Source organism: Eschrichtius robustus, chromosome 5 (genome assembly GCF_028021215.1).
Source record: "Eschrichtius robustus isolate mEscRob2 chromosome 5, mEscRob2.pri, whole genome shotgun sequence".
NCBI lineage: Eukaryota > Metazoa > Chordata > Mammalia > Artiodactyla > Eschrichtiidae > Eschrichtius > Eschrichtius robustus.
The window spans coordinates 33,807,738-33,825,588 of NC_090828.1; the positions used below are offsets into that span (position 1 = coordinate 33,807,738).

The window sequence follows — 17,851 nt, forward strand, 5'->3', positions numbered from 1 at the left end:
GCATGGGGAAGCTTGGGAAGCACGTTCTGCTTGGGATGCAGAGCGTGAGACTGTTGAGAGGCAGTAGAGGGAAGGCAAGACTTCAGGCTGCACTCCCTCCGCACACGTGGGGGAAGTTGACGGGCGAAAGGTGCGATGGCACAATTAACACAGAATTGGGCCCGAAATTCTGCTGTTTCAGACCTTGATGGAAAACACACTCTCACACCAGAATACGAGGCGGGGTGGCTCAAGGTGCACCTCCTCCCATGTCCCCACTGACCTGCACATTGGAGCCTGTACATGGTGTCAGGGGGCCACGTCCGCAGGAGGCCGCGGAGGTATCTCTTGGCTGAATACCCAGGCTGGATCCGCCGTAGGCCCTGGCTCTCTGGTTGGCTTCGGAAGTGGAGGTTCGGCTGCCAGGCTCTGTCCTGCTCTCTCTGTGGGGACACCAGTCAGGAAACAGCATGGCTGCTGAGCTGGGAGCCTCGCAGTGATACAGGCGGGCTAGCACAATCCTCATCGGTAATCCGGGAGACTCCCGGAAGGTGCTGGAAGGCACCAGAAACAGATGCCTCGGCCAACAGACATAAACCAAGAGCCCACCAAGCAAAGCTCTGAAAGGCCCCTGTGGATTTGCAGTTGGAAGGAGAAGGAGAAATGAGAAATACCAGATCCCATCTTGAGATAGAACACCAGAAAAGGATAAAGAGCCTCAAAAGAAAACACATCATTTAGTTCAGCCTGTGGAAATCATTTTAGTATCTTAAAAAGTGGCCCCGTATGGCAATGAGAAAGCCAGGTCGACAAATCAGCATCAACATTCAATGTTTGCAATATGAATAATGGGACAGACAAACTCTGTCTGTGTTCACGAGGAGCATGGCATTTTGAAAATATCTGGCTCTGCTGCATTTCGTTTCAGCCAGGGAGAAGTCTCTGGGAACCTACCTGCCAAAGTCACTATGCAAGACATCATGGGAAATAAATGTGAATAATAACATCTTACACTTGGCTAGGGCTTTATCTTACACAAATAATTTTCACCTCATTATAATCCTTTAAGGTGGACAAGTTAATATCATAACCACTTAAATGAGGCAGAAATTCTCTAAGGGTAATCAGTTAAGCACAAGAATAGCAAACACGTGGTCCTTGTGTTGACATCTCTCCTCATCCCTGTTGTCCATGGCAGACATCACCAATCAATCACAGCACTCTTGACTGAAGAACCGATTGTGATCTGAGTCTGCTTTTTCTCTGGAGAAAAAGCGACAAATAAGGCAGATTGATAACTAATATATAAATTGACTAAAGGTAAAAAAAAAAAAAAAAGCATGGCTTATTATTCAATTGGCTCTACTCTCTCAGAATTTGTTAATTAAATGAATGCTTGGAATCCAAGCACAGAGCATCACCTGGTCCTTGATGTCTGGACAGTTTATGTGGCAAGTACTTCAAGTACAAAAAGAGCCTGAAAAACTCAGCCCCACATAAATCTTGAGGCTTTTTCCAGAGGACATGAGAGAGGGAGTTGTAGGGAGGGCAGTGGACACAAAATGACTTAAGTTCTTTCACTCACTCCATTTTTTCATTTGGTCATGCAATAAAAATTTGTTGAGCACCTTCTACGTGCCAGGCACTGTGTTAAGCCCTGGTCTATGGAGCCATTAGATCCAAGGCTTTTTCTGGATGAACTGGAACTTCATTTCCTCCTGTAAATCTTTGCTTCCAATGACTTCCCTCTAAATGTGATAAAACCAAGCCTCCTCCGAGATGCTGTGGCCCTGGTGCAGATGGCATGACGCCCTGTCTGATCTGGATAAGAGCCCCTTGTTTTTCAGTAGGGGGCATTTCTGAAGCACCTGCTTGGTTCTGTAGCTTTACTCGGCCACTTGCTCAATGTGGCAGGGAGTTGCCGGGAAGAATTAGGGAATCCCTTATCCTGGAATTTGGCACATCTAGATACATTTTTGCCTTGAGTTTGAAAGCTGATCTTGGCCTCTGTATTAGTTTCTTATTGCTGTTTAACAGATTACCATACACTTAGTGGCTTTTTATTATTATTATTATTTTTCGGCCACGCTGTGTGGCTTGCGGGATCTTAGTTCCCTGACCAGGGATTGAACCTGGGCCCCTGGAGTGAAAGCGCTGAGTCCTAACCACTGCCAGCAGGGAATTCCCCCCTTAGTGGATTTTTTTTTTTTTTTAAATAAATTTATTTATTTACTTATTTATTTTTGGCTGCATTGGGTCTTCGTTGCCATGCACGGGCTTTCTCTTGTTGCAGCAAGGGGGGGGCTACTCTTCGTTGCGGTGTGCGGGCTTCGCATTGCGGTGGCTTCTCTTTTTGCGGAGCACAGGCTCCAGGCACGCGGGCTTCAGTAGTTGTGGCTTGTGGGCTCTAGAGTGCAGGCTCAGTAGTTGTGGTGCACGGGTTTTGTTGCTCCGCGGCATGTGGGATCTTCCCAGACTGGGGCTCGAACCCATGTCCCCTGCATTGGCAGGCGGATTCTTAACCACTGCGCCACCAGGGAAGTGCCCTTAGTGGCTTTAAATGATACAAATTTGTTATTTTACAGTGCTGGAGGTCAGAAGTTTGAAATGGGTCTCACGGGGCTAAAATCAAGGTGTTACAGGGCTTTCTGGAGGCTCTAGGGAAGAATCTGTTCCTTTGCTTTTTCCGGTTTCTAGAGGCTGCCTGCATTCCTCGGCCTGTGACCCCTTCCTCCATCTTCAAAGCCAGCAACATTGGGCTGAGTCCTTCTCATGCTGCCATCTCTCTGGTTCTCTCTTTTGATTCCTTCTTCCGCTTTTAAGGATCCCTGTGATTATACTGGGCCTGCCCTGATAATCCAGGATAACCGCCTTGTTTTAAGGCCATCTGGTTAGTAATCTTAATTCCATCTGCAACCTTAATTTCCCTTTGCCATATAACCTAATATATTCATAAGTTCCAGCAATTAGGTTGTAGACATCTTTGGGGGGCCATTATTCTGCCTACCACAGCTTCTTTAAGTTTTTTTTTCTAGTTTTCTGGTTCCTGTTCGTAATTTCTCAAATTATGCCTGTGAAGTTGGTTCATAAATTTCACATCTCATTGGATTAACTGAAGTACTGCGGGAGGCCGCAGGCCTGCTTAGGTTACCAAAATGCTCACTCAGGGTTAAATCTATTCACTTATTTCCAACATGTAGAATAATAAGTTAAGTGGAAAAAAGCAAGGTATTAGAGAGCATGTATAGTACAACTACAATCCCATAAAAGTTTATTTTATAAATGTATAATCATGGTGGAAAGACTGGAAGAAAATACATTAAAATTCTAATAACAACAGTATTAGGGTGTTGGGCATAAGATTACAGATAGTTTTTTCTTCTCTCTTTTTTAATGGAATCAAAATTTCAGTAAAATAGATTATATTATAAATGGAAAACATGTTAAAAATTAATGTATTTTATTGCACCCACCGCCCTTGCATACATTCTCCATATTTTTCTATTCCTTCTCCAACATTATCCTGAACCTCTAACCACCAAAATTACTCTAAAACATAAAAGGAGGCAGAAGGGAGCCAGGAAGGGAGTTTCTGGAACAGGGAAATAAACGATAGCAGGAGGCTGGCTGCCGATGGTTCCAGACTTCTCAGGCCTGCCTTGGCTTTGCTAATCAACCCCAGCTTTTGGTTCTTCTGAAATGAGTAATTAGTGTGCACAGAGGGGTCTCTCATCCACACTCCACCGGGAGTGCTTCCTCTAACGAGGGACTTGCTCTGGCCCGCCAACTTCCTGGTGCTCCCCCGGCCTCCATGTGCAGAGGGGAAAAGGGGCGCCCTTGCATCTGTCCGCAGCCCCACACTGGCTGTCATGGCCACCCCACCTCGGTCCTGGCAGGCAAGGGTTTTCAGAAGATGGAAGGAGCCCATGTGTGCAGTGCTCCCGGCCAGCAGATATGCGGTGGCAGGGTGCCAGTGTCCCCAGGAAGACAAGAAATGCCCAGATCGCCAGCTGTCATTGTACCACAGAGGGTGGGCAGCCTTTGTGTGCAGGAGTCAACAGAGAGGTAAAGAGAGAAATCCAGCTCTCCCAGGGCTGGCAGGCAAAGCCCTCTGTAGTTTGACCCCACCCACTTCTCCAGGTAAGAGCCACACCTGTCTAATTACTCTGACTTTGCCCACTCTCCCCTCTGGGCTTTCACTGACCTATGCCTAGAGGGTCGCTCTCCATTTATTTTTTACCACAAGACTCAGCTCAGATTCTACCTCCTTCAAGACGCCACTCTAGATTTTCCTGGTAGGAAGCAATCTCAGTCTCTACCGTCTTTATACTTTGACAGCATATTAATAAATTATAGTCTAGTTCCTCTCATGGGCTGCCTTGTATCAGGTATCACAGGAGCACAAATCTGCCTACCTGACCACATTGTACACCTAGCCCTGCTGGGTAGAGGTTATGACCTCCCACCGCCACATCCTGGCAACTAATATGTTCATCTAACAACTATCTGTTGAGAATTTGCCATGTGTCAGGCAATGTTCAAGGCACTGTCTATTTAATAACTATTCAAGATGTTAGCTCAATGGAATAGAAATCCCCCAAATGTCTGTACTTTCCTGCTGACCACCTGTACCTCGAGCTGCCCACTCCAGTCAGAAGTCCTTCTCTTCGGAGGAGCATAGCTGGTGTCTCCTGCCCCTTGGTCAGGCTTGCCGGAGTTAGTGTGCCCTGGCAAAAGCCAAGCCTTATTAGAACAGAGGGTAACCACCATTGTTGTTGCACCTGTGCAGGTGTGCCTGGAGCCAGACTTGGGGCTGCCAGGTGAGTGCAACCAGAGTTGAGGTGAGGGTGAGGTGGGAGGGGAGAGATGTGTGTCCACTTGCAGCTGTGCCTGAAAAGTCTTCTCAGCCCCAGCCTGACTTTAATCAGCCTCGTGTAAACACTGACACTTTCAGCTAGCTCTTTTCTCTGCAGGTTTAATTTCTGAGGGTCTGTACAAATGATACTATCTCTCCCACATATCTTTGGTGGCCATATGTTCCTGAGTATCAAGCCATTAAGAAGAGAATCATAAAGTGGTCTGAATTTTCCCATAGTTGCAATGCTGTAACAGGGTTTGATTCTCAACCAAACCGTTTAGCATCAAAGATTTGACCAGCCATATGTCACAAAAGCAAAGAAGATACAACAACTAGAAATGAAAACAGAAAAAATTAAGCTTCAGTTTCTTTAAGAGCTCAGTCTGCTTCAGTCTGAATCCTGGCTCCATTATTTACTAGCTGTGTGGCTTTGGGGAAATTACTTGACCCATCTGTGCCTCAATTTCTTTATCTGTCAAATAAGGATGATAAAAGTATATACCCTGCATGCAAAAATAAATGAAGTTGGATCCTTACCTTGCATCATATACAAAAATTAACTCAAAGTAGAATAGACTTAAGAGCTAAAACTATAAAACTCTTATTAGAAAATGTAGGGGAAAAGCTTCACAACATTGGATTTGGTGATGATTTCTTGGATATGACACCAAAAGAATAGGCAACAGAAGAAAAAATAGATAAGTCAGACTTCATGAAAATATAAAGCTTGGGACTTCCCTGGCAGTCAGTGGTTAAGACTCCGTGCTTCCACTGCAGGGGGCACAGATTCAATCCCTGGTGGGGGAAGTAAGATCCTGCATGCCACGTGGCCAAAAAAAAAAAAAAAAAAGAAAGAAAGAAAATGTAAAACTTGTGTGCATCAAAGGACACTAGCAGGAGTGAAAAGGCAACCCACAGAATGGGAGAAATTATTTGCAAATCATATATATCTGATAAGGGATTAATATGCAGAATGTATAAAGAACCCTTACAACGCAAAAACAAAAAAACAAACAACCTGATTTTAAAATGGGCAAAGGACTTGGATAGACAATTTTCCAAAGAAGAGACACAAATGGCCAATAAGCACATGAAAAGACGCTAAATATTACTTGTTACTAAGGTATGCAAATCAAAACCACACTGGGATACCGCTTCACACCCATTAAGATAGCTATTATTAAAAAAAACCACAGAAAATAACAAGGGTTGTTGAAGATCTGGAGAAATTGAAACCCTTGGGCATTGCTAATGGGAATGTAAAATGATGCAGCGACTATGGAAAACAGTATGGCGGTTCCTCAAAAAACGAAAAATAGAATTACATATGATCCAGCAATTCTACTTCCGGGTATATACTCAAAAGAATTAAAAGCAGGGACATTGACAGGTATTTGTACATCCAGGTTTATAGCAGCATTATTCACAATAGCCAAAACGTGGAAGCAATTTGTGTCCATCAACTGATGAATGAATAAACAAAATGTGGTATGTACACGTAGTGAATCATTTTTCAGCTTTAAAAAGAAAGGAAATTCTGATACATGCTACAATATGAACGAACCTTGAAGACATTATGCTAAATGAAATAAACCAATCACAAAATACTAAAAGGATAACTATGTATTATTTCACTCATATGAGGTACTTACAGTGGTCAAATTCATAGACACAAAAAGTAGAATGATGGAAAATAGGGAATTACTGTTTAATGTGTAGAGAGTTTTAGTTTTGCTAGATAAAAAAGTTTGGGAGATGGATGGTGGTAATGGTTGTATAACAATGTCAATGTACTTACTGCCACTCAACTGTATACTTAAAATTGATTAAAATGGTAAATTTTATGTATATTTTACAACAATAAAAAGTACACATAAAGTTGTTGTGAGGATTAAATGAGATCATAAGTATAAAGTGCTTAGAATGGTGATGGGTACAATAGTATTACTTAAGTGTTAGCCTATTACTTAAGTGTTAGCCGTTATTATAAATATTCTCTATCTAGTGGTTATACAAGGGAACCAATGGATGAAATACATAAAGCCAAGCCTACTGGATCATATATATGGCTTACTTGAACATGTTACCTGACGACCCAGATTGGTTTTAATGAAAATCTGATTTGTGTTCTGATTTGTGTAATAAAGGATTTTAAGGGATGTGTTGGAAGACCAAGATCCCTTTAAAAAAATACTGTTAAAGCAGGAGAGATGTTTCTTTTCCCTGGAGCATGTGGAATCTTCAAAATTAAGCCCTCTAGGGACTAAAAGTGGGGCTTTGGACTCAATTGTCCAGGCTCCAATTCTAGCTCCACCACTTAGATGTATAATTTGGGGGAAGTTAATTAATTTCAAACCCCCATTTTTCCTACTACAAAATGGAAGTAATGGCGGCACCCAGCTCATTAGCTTGTGCAGATTGGGTGTGGTTATAGAGATTAAATGCCTGGCCTACACCAAGCACTCGACAAGTGTTAGCTATTACTGACAATACCTTTGACCTCATCATTACGGATGACCCATGATTCCCTCCTGATCTTTCCTACTTCTAGGTTTATTGAAGGCTGTAAGTACAACTGCTCAGGAGCTGCTCCAATGGAGCGCACTTGGCAGAATGAGTGCAGTCAAGCCACTCTTTCTCCGCTTGCTGCTTTGGTACCTCCTAGAACCTTGCTGACAGCCATCAGAGCACTTCTTAGGGACACCATCAAACCAGTAGCAGGTCATTGATTAGGATTTGCAAAGGGAACTTTGTTTTCCTGATCTTTGGCTGAAAGGATAGTTTATCATTCTTCTTATTTTTCTATATCTTTCTATTTTGTATAATGAGCTGATGTTATGATTAGAGTGGAAAAATAAACTTTATTCAAAAAATATAACTTATCACAATAGTACTTGATAAAATAGTAGTCTGAAAGTGCCTTCATGGGTTGTATGTTGACTGAAAACACCAACTAAAGAGTTAAGCACCTTGAGTACTGAGATGTGGGGAGAGATTAGGCCGTATGGAACCAGCGGAACAAGGTTGACAATACTCTTAAATGTAATCACACTTATAAGGGAGATGGCAGACGCAATACAATCTCGGTTGAAACCAGCTACAGTAAACTGAATCCTGTTCATGCTTCAATGGGATAAAGAAATGGGATGCTCTGTGAGCTGAATTTTTAAAACAGATTATTTCTAATACATTATTTAATCAATGTACCATGGTGGACATGTAAAAAATATCACCGGATTTGCAAAATTTTAAAAATATAAGAATAAGAAATATGAAAACAATGTGAGAATTGTTTAAAATTTCCAATGATTTGAGAGGTACTTGAGGTTTCTGCTATGCTTCAAAAGCATCATTATGAGTATCATTTAGATATTACCCCAAATTATGGTTATTAAGATTTCATAGCTATTTGATTTTTAAATATGTGATGGGAAGCTGGACGAATTAGAGGCCTCAGGAAGAATGGTTTTAATTTTGGGAATGTTTGAACCGTATTTCCTTCTGTTTTAAAAAAAACCAAACAAGCAACACATCTGTGTGTATCTAGAAGTGTAAGAACTCTGACACCTAATCTCTCGATTTAGTGCATTTATCTTTGCTCATTAGGAAGTTGGGCCATCAAGAAAGTTAAAGAGTAGGTGTGTGTTGAGCTATAAAATGAAACCCAGATGGATTGCCACATGCATGTCATTAGATCCATATGTAGAACTGGAGATGGTGTGAGATGCTTTAAAAATTTAATTCACCTTCCTGCGACAGCCTTGATTCTCACAGGTCTGAGTGGAGCCTACGTTGTGTAGGTTTCCTGATTCACAGTTTAGCCAGGAGAGATCCTTCTGTGAACAGCGCTACTCTATTGGTTACCCATCCTCCCTTTTATTTCCCTCCCCACTTTGGCTCTTTTACTTTGAGTGTGGTGTTTTTAACTCTTGGAGTATACTATTTGGACGAAGAAATACTGATCCCGAGGAACAGATGTTGTGGTTATTGCGGGGCTCAGTTTACAGCACTGTTTCTATTCTGTTTCCCACCTGGCTCTCTAGGGTTAACCTGGCCTTCCCTTTCATTGTCTACCTCCTTCAAAGTCATAGTTTTATTTTGATTTTTGGTTTTTTTTGGATAGGTAAGAAGTGGACTTACTTAGAGAGAAACACCCCATAGACAGAGTGTGGGCCATCTCAGAAGGCGAGAGGCACAGAAATATGGCATGGTTAGTTTTTTTTTTTTTCATATTTCCAAAATTTATTTAGCTATTTTTAGGGTTTCTCCTCCAACTGGAAATTTGATGCATGTGGGGGGAAAAAAAAAGGTTAATGGAAGAAACAAATCAGAGGACAGAGTTTATGGAAAATAGAAGAAGGATAATGAGAACAGAGAAGACTGAATCAAGATGGTGCAGGGATGATCCATTTATTCATTCTTTCTTTTTTTCTTTCTTCAACAAATAATTATCGAGTGCCATGCATTCTTTTAGGCACTGGGGATACAGCAGGGAACAAAATAAAGTACTTTCCTTTGTGTGGCTTGAGGTCTAGTGCCGGGTGGGCCAACTTTTTCTATAAAGTGTCAATAGATATTTTAGGCTTTGTGATCCATACAGTCTCTTTCATGACTACTTAACTCTGTTGTAAATGCCAAAGCCATCAGAGAAAGACAGACAAATGGCCATGGTTGAGTTCCAATAAAAATTTTAAGGCCTAAATTTTAAAATTAAATTTTTAAATTTTTAAATTAAATTTTAAAATTAAAACAGATGGCAGGCAGATTTGTCCTTCAAGCCGTAGTTTGCCAACCTCTGTTCTAAGTGGAAGGAGACAAGAAAATGTATAATATCATTTCAGGTAATGATAATTGCCTTGAAGAAAAGTAAAACAGGCTGAGGGGATAGAAAGCAATGATGTGGGAAAACTGTTATTTTACATTGTTAGAGAAGGTCTTTGTAATGACAATGAAGCAGTGAACCTGAATGAAGTGAGGCTGTTAGAGAGGATCCAGTGCACAAGTGGAGGGTTTGATTCTAAATAACAGCATGGATAATTAATCTGTTATAATAGGAAAGGAGGCAAAATATAATATTACAGAAGCAGGTAACTTGGCATATATGGTTGGAAGAATGTGGATGTTTTCCTGGCTCACTGATGGAAAGTGATGATTAGGGCTACAATGAACACACTTACCCTCTTCTCTTAGTCTTATTGCTATTCTTTTTTTTTTTTTTTTTTTTTTTTTTATTTTTTAAACATCTTTATTGAAGTAAAATTGCCTTACAATGGTGTGTTAGCTTCCTGCATGGTTAGATTTTATGGGCTGGGTAATTTCATAGGCTAATGAGGGGAAGGATTACTTCAACTATCAATATTTTGGGGAAGGGGTGGAGATTTCTAGGAATGGGGCCCACCACCCACTTTTTGATCTTTGATGGTCGGCCTCAGAACTGTCATGGCGCTGGTGGGTATGTCACTTAGACAAATTTTTTTATTTTAAAAATTCCATGACTTAAAAAAAATAATGTTTGGTGAAAGGATATGTATGAATAAAAATATGACTTATCGTCCCACCACCCATGGCAAAATTTTGATGTGTATCCTCCTTCTTGTATAACTAATTTTTAAAAATTGGGATTATATTCGAGAGCCGATGTTTTGTACACTGTCTAGTTTCGAATGCTGGTATGATTACCTATGTGACTGTATAAATCTTGAATTACTTGAACTCTCTGTGCTTTAATTTCCTTACCTTTAAAATGGAATAATAATAGTACCTACCCCTACAATTGATAGAAAGCATATTGAGTTATGCAATGAAAAGCACTTAGAACAGTGGCAGGAACATAGTAAATACTCAAAAAATGTTAATGAACTTTGCTATTTTTAATATGAATACTATTTTATAACCTGCTTTTAAAAAATACACTGTATTTTCTCATGTTATTCATGAGTAATACATGATTTTATTGCCTGACCCCAAATCCATTGTATGACTGTATTTTATTTAATCACCGTCCCATTGTTGGATATTTATTATTTTCAATGTTTTGTATGGTAATAAATAACCCTGTAGTAAACATTCTTGTGTGTATTCTTGTGCCACATCTCTGATTATTTCCTAAGGCAACTTCCTACAAGTAGAATGCTAAATCAGAGTATTAGCCCTTTGTAGGTTTTTGCCAAAATGCCCTCCAGAAATGTCGTGTGAATTTGTACTCCTAATGTATGAGACATCTCATTTCCCCATAGCCTTCCCAGCACTGGATATTATAATTTTAAAAGTTTCTTGCCAGGCTATAGTTTTCATAATCAGATGGTGCTCTGTAGTTTCCAAAGCTCTCCTCTTCTGAGGTGTTCATTGTCTTTTTTTTTAATAAATTTATTTATTTTATTTATTTATTATTTTTGGCTGTGTTGGGTCTTTGTTGCTGCGCGCGGGCTTTTTCTAGTTGCGGCGAGCGGGGGCTACTCTGTTGCGGTGCACGGGCTTCTCATTGCAGTGGCTTCTCTTGTTGTGCAGCACGGGCTCTAGGCTTGTGGACTTCAGTAGTTGTGGCACGCAGGCTCAGTAGTTGTGGCGCATGGGCTTAGCTGCTCTGCGGCATGTGGGATCTTCCCAGACCAGGGCTCGAACCAGTGTCCCCTGCATTGGCAGGCGGATTCTTAACCACTGTGCCACCAGGGAAGCCCGTGTTCATTGTATTTAATTCCAAATCCCTCTTGGGTTTTTTTCCTCCTATTTTAATGTACCATGTCCTCTAATCTTAAATTCCTGCCTTATTACTATTCCAAACTTTTTCTTTTTTCTTTCTCATGTCCTCACACCATTTCCCTTCTATTCATTTGGAGTGAGACTACAGTGTCCTGTTTGTACAGTTACATGTTGTAAATCCGGTAGATGGATACCTCAGGAAGACAGAAACTTTTTTTTCATGGAGCCCAAGTCTAACTAAAATTGAAGCCATCCCCAAACAGACTCATCTACTTTATAAAGTAATAAGATCACTGTTGCCTGGAATATTTAAGCCCTATAGACAAGCATCTGAAAGCTGTGGAGGGTATTCTTGCTCTGGGCAGTAAGTCAGCCTACATATCAGTGTCCAGCCAGGAAAACAGAAACTACTCTAAATATTTAAGCATAGAAGGAATTTAATTCAGGTAATCGGTTACACAAGTGAATAGAGAGCTCAGAAGCCAAAAAGATGTTGAGGCAACACTGAGATTAGTAACATCAGGAAGCCAGTCTGACCCCTAGGCGAAAGGGCAGAGGAAGGAGCTGGCAGGGTCACCTGGAGGAACCTGGAGCTACAGCGGCCCTGCTTGTCTGTTGGGAGCTGGGCCACAGAGGTGATGCGGGCGCTTCTCACCACTACAGGTAGAATGGGAGGGGAGAAATACCCGGGCTTTTTTCTTCTCCCTCTCCAATCTCCTTCCAATGTCTTCCAATGTCAAATTCAATTAGAAGCCAGTTGACACAGATGTTTGTGGAATTATATGCAGCCTGTGGTCAACCCCACTGTGATGCAGAGTAGAGTAAGGTAAGGGTGAGGAGTGGATGTGAGGGCAAACACGCCAAGGCCTGGCACAGAGACTCCTGGAGGCCTTCCAAGTCCACGGACAATAGGGTGAAGTGCAAAGCATGCTGGCCCTGGAGAGTAGGCAGCCTTGGGTTTGAATCCTGGCTCTGTCATTAACCAGCTCTGAGACCTTGGCCAAGTCACTTAACTCCTCCGAGCCTCATTTTCCTCATCTACAAAAGGGGGCAAGAAAAACCATATCTCACAGGTCATTGTGAAGATTTAATGAAATAATAGCTGTAATATAATACTAAGCATTCAACAACAATTGGTTTCCTTTCATCCAAGAATTTATGATTTTTAATACAAAGGGCAATTGGGCATTTGGTCAAGGTCATTAAGCTTCTTTGTATTTTGAAAGAGGAAAAGGAGCAGAGGAACTTTCCTTTTGGAAACTCTGCCTTGGTGGGGTAGGTGATAAATTGCTCAATAATGATACTGGGGGATGATCTAAAAAACATTGACGGTATTGTGCATGATCGATTCATTCATTTCACAAACATTTATGGGTACTCACTTTTTTCTGGAAACTAAGATTTAGATGTGGTTTCTGCCCTCAAGGAGATGGTAACCGTTGGACAAAGAGATGAATTGCAATGTATGATGGTATGGGAATGCTCACAGAGGAGGGAGCGATGGGATAGCTCTGTCTAGGGAAGTGGGAGAAGCTTCAGTGGGTGATGATATTGGAGTTGTGTTTTGAAGGATGAATAGGAGTTTTCCAGCTGTAGAAGCATGTGCAAAAGCGTAGAGTCACAAAAGGGCATGGGATGTTAGTGGAACGGTGAGCTCTTCACATGGGTGGGGCCTTGAGGGGTCCATAGTCATGGTGGTGGTTAGAACAAGTTGCAGATACGGCTAGGAATGGAAGAGAAAGCCAGTGCTTGAAGCGCTTGGTACAAGAAGTTAATGACTTTATCCTGCGGGGAATGAGAAGCCAGCAGAGACTTTTAAACTAGGGAGTCACCCACCATCTATAAGCTAGAATTTCACGAAGTGACACATTGTCCCAGCCTCTCTCATGGCCTCAACCATAGGGCTGATGTGTGTCATTATATAAAGCAGGGGTCATGTATACATCTCATAAGACATTAGAGAGTATGAATCAGAAAAATGAGCACAGGGGTTTCCCCTTAATATTAAATTCAGAGTGGAAAAAGTCATTAACTTATCCTGCAGATGCTGAAGGGCTCAAGGTAAATATTTAAAATGTTCTCCTCATTTCCACAAAGCCAAGAACATCAGAGGTGTGATCGTGATGCTTGTGGCTATGAGACAGAACTTCAAGGATTCTGATGAAACGTGTGCCAGCCCAGATCTGCCTGAATGCTGGAAAGGACTTTGTGTCATTCTAATGGAAAGGAAAACACAAAATGATAATAATATATCCCTTTATGCTTTTCAGAGCCCTTTCACATAGATTATTTCATTTAAGCCTCATGACAATTGTGTACCGTGAGTACAATCCCATTTTAGAGGTGAAGAAATGGAAGTCTGAGGGTTTCATACCTTCCTAGGGTCTGCGAAGAGGTTATATCCAAAGCTGCAACTGGATTTCTAGAGACACAGACCGGGGCCTTCCCTGAACCCTGGACAGTGCTCTGCCTACCTGTCTCCTTCCGTACGCCAGGATGGCTTCTTTGAGGTCCAGAAGTGTGCACAGTTCAAGATCCAGCCTCTTCCTGTGGCCTTTGGGGCAGTAGGAGCCTTTTCTCCTCTCTTTGGGGGTCCATGCTGATATGGCTAAGCCTTCCGAGTAGAGGATCAGGGCGCCCTTTCTAGTGCTGAATGTTTTAGGAAGAAGGAGGCTCCACATGTGCTGGTCAGCACTGCCCTCATCCTGCGGTTTGCTGACCAGGATATAATCTTCTGGGGACTTCCAGTTCAAGTAATCCTGCAATGGAAAGAAACCTCCTTGATTGGTCCACAGTGGAAGGCTCTTTTATAGCAAATACTGCTTGGGCAGGTGTTTGACGTGTTTTTAGTGACTGGTTTTCTCTGAATTGCTCACATGGTGTCACAGAATACATTCACGCTTCTTGGCAACTGTTTTTGTTCTCTGCCTCTCAGAGTTAGTAGAACCTAGGGCACAATTCTATTTTACCCTATATAACTTTCAGGAGAGCCATTTATGCCTGGAGGCTTAAATAGGGTAGAGTGTAGCTTCCAGGCCAGTTAAAATTTCCTGGTATGCAACTAAGTAGTCAGAATAACCAAGGGCAGCAGATAACTTTGAAATTAGACCTGGACCAGCTGGCAGTTTAAATAGGAGAAAACCATTTCAGCCCATCACTTCAGCTGTACACGGGGAGAATTTCTATACATTCTAGATGCTATGTAACATTACCTAATTTGGCTGTTTAAGAGCCTATAAAGTAGTTACATATCTTGTAAGTAAGTAAATGCCATTGGCCACAGAGGTCCTTTGAAAATTTATATGTCTTTTAATACAGTGAAAGTCAAATATCATGACAAACTACAACAACAATGGAAATCTCTGTGTGATCCAAAAATTTTCAAAGTACCCCCAGTGGATTTCTTATTCCTGGCAGGATTCAATGAAATAAAATTCCAGTACAACAAGGGAATTTTGCTACCTCTTTAAAATCTTTTAAAATGAAAAAAAAGTTTGCCTATATTAAATGTGAGTCCTGGGGGTTGAATTCCAGAAGGTTCAAGGGAGCCATTGAATTGGCACGAACATTTCAGCATTTCAACCACAGAGCATGATGTCTAAAAACCAAACAGCCATCAGCTTGCCTAGAACACAGGTGGAAATTCTGGTCTCGTACCAAACCGCCCAAATTCTAGACAATTTGGAATCTCCTCCAGTCTAAAGCAAATGAGGCTGTAAGTCAGTGTGTGAGGGGGGAGGAAGAGGGCCCCAGTGGCAATCTCTGTGTGTCAAGCAAACTATCTTATTTTCTTGAATTTAAGAAAAGGAGGAGGGACAATCTCCCAGTGACCCCCACCACTGGACCAACAAAACAAACCAAAACACACAGGGCTCAGCCCCAAATGAAAAAATAGAACATTCCTCCTCCACCCCCAAAATATGCTTTTATTCAGCTGTAAGACTCACCTCTGGTTCAAAATAGACTTCTAACTTCTGTTTGTTCTGGACCAACTTCCCGTGTCCCCGGCTCAGGAGAGAGAGGGTGAACATATTTTCCCTCTGACCACCCTTCTCAAGGGCAGTTCATCTTGGTTTTGAAGGCTGAAAACTGGTCACACCTCAAGATTTCCTGACCTCAGCAGTGAGCCCAAGAAGACCACAAACACTGGGCCTTTTATTAAATACATTTTCCCCTCATACAGCAGCTTCTTAATAACAACACGTCACACAGTTTAGACAGTGTGTGTCTTTGTCGGGAGAAAAAATAAACCGCAAACCCAGACTCCTCAAGCCCTGGATTGTCTACTCTCTGGGCAACCTCTCTCTCCCCTTCGCCTGTGCCCTTGTTGTCCCCTGGTCCTGTTGCTCTGTTACCGGCCTTGCGCCTCGGCAGATCTGGGCCACAGAACCATCCTTCTCACTGTGAGTGGAGGTTGTTTCCTGGTTGCTATGGCAGCACAGGGAAGTGAAGTCCCTTAAGCCGGACTAGGCAAGGCAGGGACTGCGGGGAGGGAGGGTCAAATGGACATTGAAGGGACCAGGCTCAGATTTCAAGTCCTGATTTCGGGATTGGGGGGGTGGTGGGTATGTTGGGATATTTCTTCTGTTATAGTATTCATCTTGCTTTTAGAGAGCGTCTCCCCCTTCTCCTGATATGTGAGCCTTTCTCTGTCAAGTGATTATTAACAGACTCAGAGGAGTCGTCTAGGTCACCTAAAGCGACCTGTGACGTTTTCCTTGGCTGAGTTCCAGGGTCTCCTCAACTGGACAAGAGTCCTCTTTCTGGTGGTCGCTGCTTTGCAGGAGTGAGTGGGAGAAGCTTCCCAGTGAGTGGACACTGGGAATCTCCAGATTCCTTTGCATGCCTGGATCTCACTTGGGCACCTCCCATCTCTAGAGGGAGGGGGTACTTGGGAGATGCGGGTGGGGACATTTTTGTTGTCACAATGACTGTCCACTGTCCTGCATAATGAAGAATAGTCTCACTCCAAATGTCAATGGCAACCTCTTTGAGAACCACTGCTGAGGCCTAGGCTGCTTGGTTCTCCTTGATACTGACACTGTGAGGAGGACAGAACTGGGGGAAGAGGGTCAGGGAAAAAAGAGACCTTTTTGCTTATCTAGGACTCTGCTTTGGTCTGGAAAAGCGACCTGCCTTGTCATCTGTCATCAGAGCCTCAGGGCAGTCCCGTGGGAGCGCCCCCTGCTGACCTGGATGAAGAAGTGCAGCTGGCCTCAGGCCCACTTACCTTTAGATCCCCCTCTGTGGTTGTCACTTTTCTCGGAGGCAGGCTCAAGTCTCATGAGGAAGAAATAGAGGTCATCGTGTATAATTAGATTGGGCTTATCATGGGGAATCAAGTCAGTGAATGCAGAGGTTCAAAACAGAATTTAGTCAAAATCACAATGGATACCACTTCAACACCCATTAGAACTATTAAAAAAAATAAAAACAAGCACAAAAAGCCCAGAAAATAACAATTGTTGCTGAAGACGTGGAGAAATTGGGATCCTTGTGCACTGTTAGTGGAATATCAAATGGTGCAACAGCTATGGAAAATAGTGTATGGCAGGAATTCCCTGGCGGTCCAGCGGTTAGGACTCTGAGCTTTCATTGCCAAGGGCCCAGGTTCAATCCCTGGTAGGGGAACTAACATCGCATAAGCTGCATGGGCCAGCCTAGAACAACAACAACAAGAACAACAAAAACCAGTATGGCAGATCCGCAAAAAATTAAACATGGAATTACCATATGATCCAGCAATTCCACTTCTGGGTATATGACCCCAAAGAAGTGAAAGCAAGGACTCAAACAGATATTTGAGCACCCATGTTTATAGCACCGTTATTCACAATAGCCAAAATGTGGAAAAAATTCAGGTGTCCACTTTTTTTTTTTTTTTTTTTTGCCATGCCGCATGGCATGTGGGCTCGTAGTTCCCCAACCAGGGATCCAACCTGAGCCCCCCGCAGTGGAAGCACGGAGTCTTAACCACTGGACCTTCAGGGAAGTGCCCAGGTGTCCACTTGACAGATGATAGATGAATGGAAAAACAAAATGTAACAAACATATACAATGGAATATTATTCAGCCTTGAAATGGAAAGAATTTGGATACATGCTACAATATGGATGAACCTTGAAGACATTATGCTGAATGAAATAAGCCAGTCACAAAGGGACAAATATTGATATTGTATGATTCCAATTATATGAGGTACTTTGAGTAATCGAATTCATAGAGACAGAAAGTCGAATAGTGTTTCCCAGGGGATGTGGTAAAAGGGAATGGAAAGTTAGTGTTGAATGGGTACAGAGTTTCAGTTTTGGAAGA

The 17,851-nt window shown here is 42.2% G+C and overlaps 1 protein-coding gene across 1 annotated transcript in view; it reads right to left on the minus strand.

The window, feature by feature from the left end:
- Positions 1-15,567, minus strand: part of KIAA2012 (KIAA2012 ortholog) — a 116,036-nt gene extending 100,469 nt beyond the window's left edge. The window contains exons 1-3 of the mRNA XM_068543673.1: positions 15,484-15,567; positions 14,011-14,295; positions 263-422 (exon numbers count right to left, since the gene is read on the minus strand). Of these exons, the coding sequence (XP_068399774.1) occupies positions 263-422; positions 14,011-14,295; positions 15,484-15,567 (529 nt within the window). The remainder of the gene's footprint in view (positions 1-262; positions 423-14,010; positions 14,296-15,483) is intronic.
- Between the last annotated feature and the right edge of the window lie 2,284 nt (positions 15,568-17,851).